At 40.6% G+C, this 15,664-nt stretch overlaps 1 protein-coding gene across 4 annotated transcripts in view; it reads right to left on the bottom strand.

Moving 5' to 3' along the window:
• PEPD (peptidase D) overlaps positions 1 to 15,664 on the bottom strand; it is a 423,809-nt gene that overhangs the window by 232,513 nt on the left and 175,632 nt on the right. For all 4 annotated transcript variants that reach the window (XM_077185106.1, XM_077185104.1, XM_054640499.2 and 1 more), the window contains one exon: positions 3,413 to 3,597. In XM_077185106.1, coding sequence (XP_077041221.1) covers positions 3,413 to 3,597 — 185 coding nt within the window. The remainder of the gene's footprint in view (positions 1 to 3,412; positions 3,598 to 15,664) is intronic.

Here is a 15,664-nt window from a genome sequence, read left to right as displayed (position 1 = left end):
GCGGCACTCGGTTTCCTCGAGGAATGCTGTGATGCCCGGCAGGACAGGTGGTGCCCAGGGAGCTCCTAGTGCTCAGCCCTCCTAAAAACCAGCACCTTCACTTGCATCCTTTAGTGGGAAACACTCTGCTCACACTCCTGTGAATGCACTGTCTAAAATAAAATTGCCAAGACACGTTCATGGCTGGCAAAATGCGCGGTGCTCAGTTGCCTCGAGGAAAGCCGTGGTGCCCAGGGAGCTCCTGGTGCTCAGCCCTCCTGAAAACCAGCACCTTCACTTGCATCCTTTAGTGGGAAACACTGGTGCTCACACTATTGTGAACATGCTGTTCCAAAATAAATTTGCCAAAACACGTTCATGGCTGGCAAAACGCGCAGTTCTCAGTTTCCCCAAGGAAAGCCGTGGTGCCCAGGGAGCTCCTGGTGCTCAGCCCTCCTGAAAACCAGCACATTTATTGCATCCTTCCCTGGGAAACACTCTGCTCACACTCCTGTGAACGTGCTGTCCTAAAATAAGGTTGCCAAGACACGTTCATTGCTGGCCAAAACCTGTTGTTCTTTATCACAGCAAAAAACAGGAAGGGGAAATGTTATATTTTCTAATATCCCAGAGCATACTTTGCAGAAAATCTGCAAGTATTTACAACTTTTGTCAAAGAAGAAGAAAGTGCTTGTTCAATGCTGCATGCGAAAGCAGCTTACTGGAAAAGATGAAAACTTATTATTGCCAATTTTGAAAAAAGAAATCTTTGGCTACCAATGAATAACTAATCTAAGCTAACAATGTCTGGAAATAGTTTTTTTGGAACACACAAAACTTTCTGACGGATAAAAATTAGGAAATTAACGTTTATTGTATTATTTCAAATGTAACTGTTTACACTTGAGGAAAATAATGGAATAATATCCACTTGGAAAGTTTTTATTTTTAAAAAATCGTTTGTAATACTCCCAGAAATTCCCTTGGCCAAAAGCAAAGAAGTTGCTTTTTAACCAGCTAGAAAAAAGGACATGATACTACAGACATGGGCTCAGTGTACAATGAACACCAAAATGGCTTTATAAAAACCTTTGTGAGGATCTCGCTAGCTGGTAAACATTTAAAATGCACCACAAATCACTCCAGAGTGTACTAGATGTCTTCAAAATGTGTTTTTTCATGAAACAATGAGGCATGGATAATAAGCCTTCTCCCATTTAATACAGACACGTCCCACACTTGCAGGAAAGGTGCTCAGTTGCTCGTGTTGAGATGAGCTTGGGCAGAACCACATCCCTTGCAGAACCCAGAACTCCTAATTTTTCAAACAAAGTGATGCTATACACTCATCTATGTGCACTTTTATATGCAAATACAGAATATTAGCTATTTGTTAGTAAGCTTTCATACATGCTTCATATTCAAGACATTTGCTATTTAGGATTAGATTTTGAAAGTAAATTAGCCATGCAAGCATTCTTCATGTAAGAATGCAGTTGCATGCCAACACAAACAAACAATTTCAGTATTTGCAGATATAAAATTCTGTGTAGAGCTCTGGCATTTTTACACACAGTAAATACAAAACTGGAGGGCCTAACTCATTTGACAATACAGTCCCTATATCCATTTTTATCTGTGACAGGCTGCTCTTTCAAAATTGTGGAGAGATCAGTTTGCTTTCAAAAAATGACCCTTAAATTATATAAATACCATGCGATAACAATTATAAATTCATTCATATGAAAACAAAAACTATTGTCAAAAATGATTCCATATTGTATGCCACACTACTGAAATCTGCTGAGAGATGGAAGGTGTACAGGGTCCATTGCTTCAGACTCACACAAAACCAGTTCTAGAAATCTCCCTTGACACTAAGGTACTCACTCTAACCTCAAAGAATACAGTTTTTAGGCAAAACCAAGAAGGGCACTTTGCACTCTCAGAATTCTCCTCACTTGTTCCTAAAATTTAGTTATCTCTTCACCCTACCAAGTGTTGAACACATGCTCCTGTTTTTTAAGTCCATTAAATTCAGAGAGGTTATTCACAACACAAGTGAAAACAATTGAAGCAAAGGCATGCAACAGCAGGGTCCTGGATTTTGAAGTTTATGAACTCTCCAAATAACCCCAGTCCCTGTGCTTTGCTGGATGTCTCTGTTAGTGCACAGAGAATGCACTTGGGGGAACAAAGGGACAAGCATCCATCCTCCCTGTATCAGCTAGTGCAGAAACCTTAAAATCAGAATAGCACTGCTTTTGATTTTTGTTTCATTTTTAATACATGTAAATTTATCAGCTGATGCTAATACATCATTATCCCAATATTGTATCTCAACTATAATTACATTGTGAATGTAATAAGTATCCTCAAATATTAGATACTGTTTCTCCCCTGCCTGCAAAACTGAACCAGCAATAGCAGCTGTAGCCTGGTCACCCAACATGAACAAACACCAAAATATGCTTCAATTTTACCTATGGAGTTCCTTGTTTCTTTTGCAGATTCTTGCAAAAGAACAGCTTACATATGAGAGGAGAAAAATGATCCATTTTTGTACTGTATCACTGAAAATCCTGAAATAGCCTCAAATAACCACAACCTAACACAAACACAATCCTTCTGAAATCATTCCAAAGCTGCTGCAAACTTCCTCTCTTCAAACTTTAAGTACAATTTGCCTTAGAGATTTTATTCTTTTGAGTTATCACTGCAGACCTACTGCCATTAATTGGTTACAGAATTTTACCTATTCTGCTTTCAGATCATAGTCATCAATCACCAAATTAATTCAAGGCAAAAGACAATCTTTCTGTGATTTCTGCAGCAACTCAGAATACAAGAGGTTGTGCTTTCACATTTGCAAAGACTGGAAGACTTTGATGGACTTTTTTCTTGCTACATCCTCCCTGGTGCCCATGCTGATGCTGGACAGAAAAGCTCATGACAGGGCTAAGATCTTTGATGAGATTGTTTCAATATGACACAGCCACTGGGATTTACTGCCCAGGTACAGCAGGGGCTCCTGCAGCTGCCTCACATCTGCAATGGAGCAGGTGAATCTTGCCAATACAGGACTCAGGCAGACTGAGATGCTCTGCCACAGCACAGGGTACTTGGGTGGTGCCTGTCAGAGCAGTGACTCATGAGGAACAACACAGTGTATGTAGAAATTGAACAGGTTAAGAATGCCCAAAGAGCACCATCAGTTAACTTCTTCCCATAAACATTTATTTTTCAATGAACTAATAGAGTTCCTTAGAGTAAACTGCATAAAATACCACATCTAAAGAAAAGGAGCCACTTAAATGCAAAACTGCTGTACCCCTGAGAAGATGCAGTTGGGTAAGCACCCAGAGAGCATGAGCAGAGCTGGTGGAACTGAGGGGGTTAATCTGCAGGGGATTGAGCATGGACTAACACTAACCTCTGGGTAGCCTCCAACATCATGCACGTCGATTCCAAGGAGATGTCCAAGTCCGTGTGGCATAAATACTGCACCCAGATGAACCTTCACCATGTCATCCACATTGCCTTTCAGAATGCCAATTCTGGTCAGCTCCTCCAGATGGACTCTGTCAGCCAGACGGTGCATATCAGGCCAGGCCACCCCTTGGAGAGCACAAACAGGCAGCTCAGTTAACTATTGCTACAAGATTTTAACAGCAGCTTTCAAAAAATAGATATAACACATGTGCCCTTTGTTAATGCGAAAAACAAAGGTGGAAAGAGCAACTGCATTCTCACAAAAACACTTTAAACAAGATAAAACTATTTTAAGATGTCTGTGAAGTACAGAAAAATACAACCAAGAGAAACAGCAGCACCTTGTAATCCAGAGCCACATGAAAAGATGTTAGTACATGGATCTAAGCATGTTCACACAGATGGAAATGCATCCCTGAGTCTCCTATAAGAATGCCAACTGTAGATTATAGTTTTTTAAAATGCTGAGCATTTTACCAGTTTTTTTACCATTACCATCCTTTTCTTTTCAAGAATGATCATCCCCATTTAGAACATCTGACATGGACACTACTTTTCTACGTACATTGAAGATTTAAAGCCCACATCTTTCTGGCAAACATACTCTCCAGAAATTAATGATTCCCTTGTGTTAATGGGCTGTGTAAAACACAACTCCTCTAATACATGTACTGAAACAGCATTACAAAATACTGTTGTTTGACTAGAGACAGAGTGCCAGGATACATTAGGTTGCTATTATTTTGGTATAGGATACAATTTTGTTTGACAAACTGCTGGGGAGAGGAGGGAGGAAGAAAGCAGCTCTTTTGTTAGTAACAAAGTACTGTCCTAATTAGTTCACCATGGCATTGAGTCATCATCAACAGAGCAGCAGTTGCAGAGTCAAAACAACTAGGGCTAAGGTACAGTTGAAGAATATTTTCCTTGTTCAATTTTGGCATGATTAAACAAATAAGAACTGAGCAAATTTTAAGGCCAAGCTCCCACCAAGTTCCGTTTGCTTTAATCCAGTTAAACATGCAGCTCTAGGGTCCTGTGAAGATAAATGTCATCCCTTAATTACATTATCACTTTTTGCTGAAAGTACTGAGGCTTCAAAGTCAGAAATAAAATCATCCTATGGGAGTGCTTGGAGAAAGCACTCAGCTGTCTTTGTGGCTCTGGTATAAAGATCAGAATCAAACTGAGCAGCAAGTGGCAGACAAACAGACAAACCCTTGGTTGCTACTTCCTCACAAAAGCCAACAGTGCCCAAGTGTGTGATGCTCACCCACAAAGTGTGTGCAGTCTTCCTGCTCAAAATGTGATATTTTTATGGTTTCCCTACTTTAGAAAGGAATTTAGATTTTTTATTCTATGAACCAGCTGTTCTTTCACAACTGTTCAACATATTCTATAATTATTTATCTTTCTGAATATTGATTGTATTGCAATTTTCACTTCTCTAGATTCACCTGTGTTTCACAGTTCTCACATTAGGCTCCACTCTATTGAATGATAAATTGAAATCACTACAATCCCTCACATAAATATTACACATATCACACTAAAAGTATTACAGAATCACAGTTGTTTTCCTGTTTATTTTATAGCTGAGGAAATACAGAATTTCTATGTCTAAGTCAAGGTTCAGCTTTTGCAGCTAACTCCAACTGCTCTAAAGCCTTCAATCTTCTTTCTGAGGACACTAGATGTTCTCTCAAGGTCTCTCCCATGATTTCTTAGTTGAGTATTACCACAAGTCACCTATTTTCACCACCATAACTGCACAGCCACATGTAACAACATCTGACCCTGGTCAACTGTTTGAAGCCTCACCCTCTCTTGTTAAGAATGAAGGTCAGAACTCCATGGCTGGAAGACAAAACACAGCCATTCCCTGGATGCTCTGGATCAAGCTGAGCTGTCTGAGAGGAGTGGAGCTGAGCTATCTGCTGTCTGCAGCTCAGCTTCCCTCTGCAGCTCTGCTGGTCTCAATCCAAACCCACAGACTCCACTCAAAGTGACCCAGTCACCTTTATCAAACTGAGGAAGAGATACAAAAGGAGATACAAATATCAAAGTGATCAGAAATAAAACCACCAATGCCACATATCCATTTGTCTGCAGAAGTTGAACAGAGTAAATTAATGGCACTATTGCCCTAACTCTAAAGACTGCCATGGTTGTAAATCCTGAGTATTTCCAGGCACTGAGCAAATCCATTAGAACTCCTTCTTCCCTCATCCCTACCTTTTCCTTTTTCTCTCATTGTCTGAAAGTGCAAATACTTCTCTCCTTCCTTCTTAATTCCCCATCTGTTTTGGTTTTTATTCATCTTATCTGCTCCATTAGAGACCGAGGATAACAAAAAGCTCTACTGTGAAATAAAAAATTAGGCTGGATGGAAAATCTGCAGCTCTGAGCTCTCTCTTGGAGCCAGGGTGGTGCTTCAGACAGAGCCCAGCAAAATGACTCTGGAGCACTGTTTGATCATGCAGCCAGTGCCACGAGCTTTGCTAGAGATATGAAATATGTCAGCTCCAGTTGTGTCCCCCATGCTGCTGGAGCTGCAGACAGCACTGGGGCAGCTCTGGGCACAGGGAAATTAAACTTCTGCTGGAGGCACCCTGCTAAATAATACAAATAAATAGGTATTCGAATAGTTTTAATTAAAAAGAAAGTGTTTATAGATAGATTGCACTTTCTATTCTATTGTCTGGCTTCATGCTTTATTCTATTATGACTGTGGGGTGGTGGCCACCCCCTCCAAGACACTTAACCTACAAGCCCTGGATAAAAATCTCATATACAGACTATCACTTGAGTGCTAAGACAAAATAGGAAGATATTCTGAGCTGACTAGAGACAGTGAAATAAGTGGAGTGATTTTTTTGGTCTTCATTTAAAAAATGGTGATATCCTTGTCTTGTTTGATATGAGAGGATTCACATCATGATAGGAATAAACTTTAATAATAAGGTTCAAACAGATTTCTACCCATTTCTTAAACAGGTAATTTGACAAAGAAAAAGGATCGAAATGCAAATCTTCAAATATTTCCTACTGCCTTTGTAATATTAAAACCATTAATTTTGTGAAGAGAAAGAACTATTTTACAGTACTAAGGCAACTACTTAAAAGTATAGAAAAAAAATCCACTGAAAAATAGTAACAACCATAATTCAAGGAAGATGTCTTTGTCCATTTTATACAAAAGTATATTCACATGTATTTATTATAGAGTAAACAGAAATATATGCTTTAAAGTTATTTTAAAACTAAAATTGTAAAACAGAAATATATGCTTTAAAGCAATTTTAAAACTAAAATTGTATTAGCTTTATCTGGCAATTGAAATCTTCATAATACAATGGCCTGTGCAAGCCCAGCTGTCTGTGGGGCTGACTGACATCCCTGCACTCAGGTGTCATGCAGATACCTAGTAAATATACTCAAAGAGTAGAAGTCCTTAAATTCTGCTAATCTAATTTTCCTTTGTAGATACTGAACTTCAAGAATTGCAAAAAGCAGAGAAAGGAGGAAAAATTGAATATCAGAGTTGATAGCTTCATCAACCTGACAACTTGATAAGAAGCCATGAGCAGAACTTTTTGGTATTCTCATATGATGTGCAGCTCAACAACCTGGAAATGCCCCAAGGACTGCAGGGAGAGTATGTGAGTCCCTGTGTCTCATTGTGCTCAGATGCAGGATGCTGAAAGCCCACACATCTGTGTGGATAGCTTTAGCTTGTTACAGAAAACAATAACAGGGAAGAGTCTGCAGGCAGCCAGGGAACAACCTGCCCTACAGATTGCACACCTGCAGGTGTGAAGAACACTGGCTGAACAGTGCTGAATGAACATTTTGTACAAAGAATCTTGGTTTGTGGAGGCTCCTCAACTTTTGGATTATTGGGGGTCCAGCAGAGACCTCTGTGCCGACTGCAAGCAGGAGAAGTCAAACACCATATTAGCATTCTTGTAGGGAGAAAAAGCAGCTAAAAACCAACCAAACCCCACAACAACAACTTGCAAATGCCTCTGCCACTGGGTGTGTGAGTTACTCAGTGGCTGAGTGCTCTGGCACGGGGGCCAGCACTGGCTCCCACCACCAATCACTCACCAGCACGTTTGACTCATGTATTATTCAGGAGTATTATTTTTAAGCCTTGGTGAAGTTTATTGTAGTTGCAGACATGCTTTTTGTGTAAGAACTTTTATGATAGTTGCAGACGTGCTTTTTGTGTAGAAAGGTTAGTTCTGTTATTATCTTTAAGCCAATTTATAAACCAATTATAGTCCAGTGACAGAGGAGGTTTAAAAAGTCAGATTGGAGGATCCTTGGACTTTGACAGCTTGTACCAAAATGAGTCTGCACTCAGGAAAATCTGCTGATGAGGTGTCTGCTCCCTTCCTAATTCTCTGCCAAATGAGACTCTGGGTGATAGAGGTCACTGAGGCAGGGCCTGGCTCCCCAGGGAAGCTCAGTGCCCAGGCTCATTAGCTGGGGTTTGTACCTGCATGCAGCACGTGCTCAGCAGAGAGGTCAGCTCAAACCCACCCCTTACAGCAACCAGAGACTCCTGGAGATACAGAGTGAACCAACTGCACAGCAGCAACCAGGCACTGGAGATGTCCAGTAATGAAATAAACCACACTATGCATTAATTAACAAAGATCTAGGGAGGTTATCAGTTTTCAGACACAATGCAAACAGTACAGTGGAGGTTTGCAGATGTGTGAGGTACCACTTAAAAAAAGGCAAAATTAGTGCATTAAGTTGGCCTAAAGTCTTTTTTTAAAGGTATCCCCATAAAGCTAAATGTTATCTGATACTATCAGGTATTACTGTGAAAGAAAGGAAAAAGATAAAATTAATATTATTTTACTTTCTTGAAAATATTTCCTCTCTAATATCTGTTGGCCAAACCACACAAAATTTCAGATAAAACACCAACACAGCAGCAACCAGACACTGGAGATGTCCAGTAATGAAACAAACCACACTATGCATTAATTAACAAAGATCTAGGGAGGTTATCAGTTTTCAGACACAATGCAAACAGAACAGTGGAGGTTTGCAGATGTGTGAGGTACCACTTAAAAAAAGGCAAAATTAGTGCATTAAGTTGGCCTAAAGTCTTTTTTTAAAGGTATCCCCATAAAGCTAAATGTTATCTGATACTATTAGATATTACTGTGAAAGAAAGGAAAAAAATAAAATTAATATTATTTTACTGTCTTAAAAATATTTCCTCTTTGATAGCTATTTGCCAAACCACACAAAATTTCAGATAAAACACCAGGTTCAAGGACTCGGGAACATCATATAAAGATCTCTGCAATAATGTGTGTGACCTCTTTGATCACACCAATGGAGGGGATTTTTGTGCCCTCTTTGCCAGCCCCCCATAAAGAAAGAAAAGCTTCTAGTGAAACCAGAAATCAAAAGCATTCCTATCTTTTGATGAATATACCATAAATTTTTAAACAGTAGAATTAAAAAGATGAGTTGCTATAACACATCACACTATCAACTGTTCCTCAGCTGCTGTTAACTCACTGGTATTTTTATCCCAGTGATTATTATCTGAAGTTTTATTAGAAGCCATTTGAGAACATAAAGTAGAAACAGCATACAAAAATAATTTAGAATTACTGCGTGGTATTTAGCCACTTTGGTCAGAAAGTACTCTGAAAAGGCCTAACAGGATTTTTTTGGCCACTACTTAGGGTACTTTGTGGTTGTAATGTGACAATGATTAAACCACAAATGATTTAACAGGTTTTTTTTTTGTTGTTGTTGTTGGGTGGGAGTTTTTTGCCAACACAGATGTCACAATCTTACTAAAAAAAACGAGTATGGCAAGGTTCTAGCAACTTCTCCCCAAATTGTGCTAAGGTTAAGTTACATTTAATTTCCAAGTGTCCACAGACAAGGGCAAAAGGCCCAATGTCCCCTGGCAGTGCCACTGAAATGCAGACAGAACACACAATCCCAGTCCAGCCAGCAACCCATTGGAACAGATTAAAATCTGCCAACTGGCAGAGACCATATCAGACATAAAACAATAGGACTTTAGAACTCAATCAGACCCAGTTTAAAAACCAAACCAAAACATAATTTAAACACTAAAAACCAATTATCTTCTCCCTCTTCACTTGGGTGCTAGAGAAACAATTGTCATGTTTGTGATTTCCATGCTTTCTTTTTGGCCCACTACACGAAACACTCAGTGTTTGCTCTGGTTTTGAGCTTGGTGTCTTGCAGCACCAGGTAAGGCAGCTTTGCCATGGGGAAAGCCCCAAAAGCTGCACTCTGACCCTGGCAGGGTTTGGGCAGCAGTGAAGCTGCTCAGAGCTGTGTGGATGATCCATGGCTCATGGGGTGAGCATTGTTTGGCTGATGGGTGCCAAATTCAGGGATGCCATTTCTGACTGTACTTTCCAGCTGTGGCATGGCTGCATCTGGCTGCCATGTGAGGAGGAGAAGCACAAAATGGAACTAAACAGAATTTGCTGCTGTGTCACACCTCAAATACCCTCAGTTCTGACTGCAGGGATTGCCAGACCTGCCCCTGCCCTGGGCCTGGAGCCCCAGTGCCACAGCTCCACACCAGGATGGTATTTGTGGGCAATAAAGGCACCCCTTTATTCCCCAGAGAGATTCACCTGCCTTACAGGGATGGGAGTTACTGGAGGGAAACAGAGATTGATCCTCATCACCTCTGAAATTTGGACTTCTTCAAAAGGCTGAACAATTCACACACACTGTGCTATTCAGCTGTACTGTGACATTCCTTTTGCATCAGTATGATGGAGGTTTCCAGCAGTAATTCCATCCTTGGCATGGATGATGGAGGTTTCCAGCAGTAATTCCATCCTCCCAGTTACAAACCCTGCACAAGGTGAGCTGTCAGGCATCAGAAGCAGCCTGAGGATAACATTCTGCCATGCAGAAACATCAGGAAAAGCAATATGAATAGATGCAGGTGTGGAGCAAGAGGAGGGATTTTTTCCATGTCTGGATGCAGCACTGGGATTGAGTTTTGCCAGACACTATTTTACAGCAAGTTCCTTCTAAAAGAGGTGTATGTTGAAGAGGGAAAAAGGAAAAGGATTGACAGAATGAAGGAAGTGTTGGAGGGAGTGATTGCAGTGTGGAAACTTATCAATCTTTGGAGCTCAGAAAAGACCCTGTTCAGATAAGACTCAGGGCAAACAGCACAATTTATGTCTGGCAGATTTGCACTCTGACAGCTACAGCTGATGCAGTGTCAAGATTGAAGGACTTGTGAACTTTGCACTTCAACTCAAATTACAGCAAATATCAAGCACAATTCCTGTGAGAAAATCAGTGCAGGTACTAAAAATCAGACAAGGTACAGGCAGCTCATTGCACAATATCACTATTAAAACCAGAATTGCACAGTGTTACAATATACAGCATGTTACAATTAGGAAAAAAAGGATTTTAAAAAAAAAGGTCTTAAACCAAACCCCATTTAGTATAGAAAAGCAAAAAACCTGCAGCCAATTTAGGCTGAGTCTGTAAAGATATCTAAATGTATTTGCTGAGCTGGAAAGCTTCAGGTTTGCCCCTGAACCACAGCAGCTCCTGCAGGCTCTGCTCAGGGACCTGGAGATGAGAGGGGTTTCAAGGCAGGAACAGTTTCAAGTGCCTGCTTTTGTACCCTGGGGGTAACTCAGCATCACTGCAGCCCCTGAGTGCTGCAGTGGTCAGTGCCCAGCCCAGCAGGAGCAGCAGCTGCCAGGTCTGCAGTCAGGGCCTGCACATTTCAATGGATTGCTGCTTTCCCTGAGGGTCTGCTCAGGCTGGCAGAAAACCAGCAAACTCCCTTTTCTTTCACCTCTTGCCACAGGTTACTGCTGTGCTGAGCAGGGGACCAACAATGAGAGCTCCAGTAACCAATCATACCATTTTTAATTCATATCATGAAAGAATAAAGAATTTCAATTTGACTGACAGTATTGTCTATGCATCCTTAAGTGCCTTCTGCTTTTATTTCCTAAGTAGCAGCAAAGCCTCAACAATTTACACTGAGAAAACCAGAATTAACACACCACAGAAAGCTGTTCTACCTTTGCTGGGGCCATCCCAGAGAGGCAGGACTCAACTTCTATTGAATTTTTTGTTTGTTTATCAATTGATGAACATTAATGCCAGCAAAAAAAAGTACAGTCCACTCCATTCAATAGAGAAGAGAGAGAGCAGATTACAAACAGCTTTTAAAATCATATATTGACAAGATTTACTTCCCAATCTGTCTTTCAACACAGTAACACATTCTGAACTGCAAGGAAGGAAAAATAATACTGTGGTGTCTTTCAGCAAGATTTGTGAATATCAAATATTGGTTACAACATGCCCTAAAAGCATTTGCTCTTCAGAGGAACTGCAATAAAATCTTCAACTTCTGTCATTAATTTTTTATTCCTGAGAAGAATTGTTTTGCTGCAGATATTGCAGCAGATTAATAATGATCAGCAGTGCTGTGACTAAAATATGACAATCTGAATGGGAATAATTCATAAGGGCATCCTGAAATTATACAAACTGTAAAACAGATTGTGCTCTCATACCCTTCCCTGTTCTGCTATTGTCAAAAATTCCAGTTTGCAGTCCAGTTTCTTTTTAAAAATTCACCAAAATCAGCTACTGTTTTTATACAGCACAACAGAGAAGCATCACCACATGGTGTTCCACTAAGCACAGCTCTGGACTACACATAATAAAAAACACTTCCATGCAAAAAACTCCCATTGCATGTGAATAAGAACCTTCTACCTGGGAGGATGAATATTAGTAACAGTTACAGTTATTTTCTTTAGGTATAATAGATTTCAACCCTAGTTGGATACAGTGACACTTACTCTAAAGCAGTATTAGAAACCAAAAATCAATCTGAATTGTGAAGAAGTTATAGAACTCTTGTGGACAAAAAGAAGCAGTAATCTGTGAAGCTGCAAATTCTGAATTTGCATATGTTGCCAAGTACAACTCTGCTCAACTTAATAACAGAAACACCTGCTGGTAATATGATCTGCTATGCCAAATATATACCCTAGCTATTAGTTTTCATTAAATTGTTTTTATTAAACAGTTCTTTAATTGAGTCATTTTAATCTTTGCTCTTGGTACTATTCTACCTGAGCTGGATTCTCCACTCTTCTTTCTCTGTTAGAGGCATTTTACTAGAAAATAGAACAGGGATTCATACTGCTGCTTTGAATTCAAATCACAGCATTTTTTGTTGCTTAAGTAGGTTATTTAAACTGGTAGTGGTTCACTAAACTTAATTCTTGACAGTCTGACTGAAAGAACTGTGCCTCAGTATTTGGGTAGCAAAGGAGGACACACCATCCAAAATCTGCACCTGCTGTACTGAAATACAAACCACTCACCTTGGGCAGTCCCTGGGCTTGCCCCTCTACCCCCATCAGCTTTACTACTTCAATCCTTTAGCATCAGACAAACAGGGAGGAGGCAAAACACTGGAAAATAAAGGAGCCTCTTTGTTTTGTCCTTCTAATTCACAACATTCCTTGGAAGGCTGTACATGGGAAAACTAGCTAAGTTTTCATTGCAAAGCAGTTAGGAAGTTACAACAATTAAAAAAACCCTGAAGAAATCAGAAGAAATGCACAAAAAGTGGTCAGAGTTTCACAGAGCAGCTCAACTGATGCAGTTACAGCTGCCCACAGGACAAAGACCAGCTAGGATTGACTTGGCTCTGCATTCTGCACCTACAGACACACAAAGGGACACCCACAAACACCCACAGGAACACCCTGCCTGCCTTCCAGGCTGCCTCTGCAGGTGCCTCTTGGTGACCTGTGATATTCCATCCTAGACAACTGCCAAGGACTGTTCCTCCTGCTCTTCAAAGGGAGTCCTCAGTCCCAGACCTACAGAAGGGCCCCCCTGATTCACTCTGTTCCTCAAATCATTCATTTGGGAATGACAGAGTGGAAGGGTAGCTCCTAACATTAGAGAAACACCTTCAAACACCATTCTCAACTGCAAAATGCAAGACTGGACCCAGTGAGGCACCTGGAGCAAAGGCAGAGGAGGGACCAGCAGCCAGAGAGAACTTTCTGAAGTTCTCTGAGCCAGACACTGCTGGCCTGTGCTCACTGGCTGCTCCAGCCTGCTCCCCTTGGCCTCTCCATCTCAAAACACCTGAGCCTTTTGGGAACTACTTATCTCTTTGCATTTATTTAGCATCTCCAGCAAAAGGGTACCCATTTCTTGTAGGCTCTGAGGATCAGCTGGTATCTACATGATTAATAAAAGGATCTTTTATGTGCTTGGTATGTAGGTCTACTTCTTTGAAATGTTTTTGACTGTACTTGAAGTGTATTTGACTGCACTTTCTTGGTCAAAGATTATATGGCAATCCTGGCATCAATGAAATCTGCAAAGTCTGATCTTTGACCCTGGAAGACAGGATTTAAGAGCCTCAAGAACCCATGCCTTTAAGTGAAACTGGATTTCTGGGAGAGCCATACCCAAGGAACCTTCCAGCCCTAACATGGAGAAACCTCCATTTTGTCTTATCAGAGATGTTAGTCCTGGGGCAGAGATTTTCTTCAAGACCTTCCTCAAATGCATTTATTGGAAAAGCAAAGCCTGAAAGCCAGAGGCAAGGCAATACTCCCTGTCTTGGATAGTAAAATGCAGAACTTGGGGATATGCATATAAGATGAGCTCCAACTTGAAAAATGCAGAGATAGAAATCCTATAGGGAAACCCTGTGGTAATGTCAGTATCCCAAGGAGGAATTCACACTGCACATAAACTGATGTGATGAACAACAACTTCTGTGCATATTTGGAACTAATTTTTATTTTTCGTTTTATTGAAACAAACAAACATCAATCAGCAAATATTCCCAGCTGCATAGCTAATGTCTGAATGCAATTTTGATTCAATGGGGACTCTGTATACACAAGCTTTTCAAATCATAAAAATGTAGAGATAGGGACTTGAGTGGCTGCCAACCTGGCCTTACTCAACTGTTCCTTGGGAGCAGTTTGCTAGACAAGGAGATCTTTTTTGAAACTGGAATTTAGGACAATGGACCTTACAGAGCGAGGTATTTTAATTCCTTCTTTCTTGCACCCCAAATATTAATGTATATAACTTTAAAGATTAAAAAAAAGATGTTTTTCAACATAGATTTTGCAGTAGTACCAGGCATGCTAAGCACAACCAGCTGCCTTCCTTCCCCTTCTCCTGTGATTTTCCATTAGCCTACAGAAAAGACAGAGAGTAATGCTTGGAGGTCCCAGGATGCAATTGCAAAAGGATGAAGATGGAAAGTATGTGATTGCTCCAATATTTAGCTCATTAATCTTAAAGACTCTGTTTATGCTCTAGTGCATTAATGCAAAATAGTTCTAATTGCAAAGCTGAGATAGGCAGACTTCCTTTTTAGCTCTTCTCAACACAGTAGCAAGTTATTCTATTTCAGAAGCTGCAGTGTTTCTATGAACAGAAACTGTACAGAGAAACTTTCTATATGTAGCAACTATATGTCCTCATCAACAAGGAATTGAATTGATAATAATATAAATATTGTATTAATATTAATATTATGAATATTCTTTAAATGGTTAAGATAATAACCTGACCAACAAACAGCAGAAATCACTTGAGAGGCTGCCCATGATATAAATACACAGTCATTTGCTGAAGAATAAAAGAGAATCCACTCCACAGAGACCTCCCCAAGACCACTGGACCCTGTGTGCCAGTGACAGTAACAGGGTGTGCCCAGGGCTGGAATGGCCACAGCTCACAGGGACATGCAGCACCCCTGCCCTGGGCACAGCCACAGCTGAGGACAGGGGCACTGCTCCCCAGCTGCATCTCCCTGGCCTCCACCACTGGCATTGCCATGGGCATGTTTCATGTGTTCAGCACAGCATGGAGTGATCCAGGGCAGGAGGGATACCAGGAGGGTTCAAAGCCCTGGCTCAGGGTAGGGTTAACTTGAAAGGGTTAGATTGGGTTTCTTCAACAAGGTGTTTTCTTGAGTTTCAGAGAGGGACTTACAGCAAAACAAATTATTTCACACTTTTTTCCCCAACAGATTGATACTAATTCCAAAGAGCAAACAATAGTGGTCTTCCAGGTGAAACCAGTGACTAATGATGGATAACAAAGCTAACACACAGAC

The sequence above is a fragment of the Agelaius phoeniceus genome, chromosome 12, assembly GCF_051311805.1.
Source record: "Agelaius phoeniceus isolate bAgePho1 chromosome 12, bAgePho1.hap1, whole genome shotgun sequence".
In the NCBI taxonomy this organism is placed as follows: Eukaryota; Metazoa; Chordata; class Aves; order Passeriformes; family Icteridae; genus Agelaius; species Agelaius phoeniceus.
The sequence above is the reverse complement of the archived record's forward strand: the minus strand, read 5'-3'. Positions and strand labels throughout refer to the sequence as shown.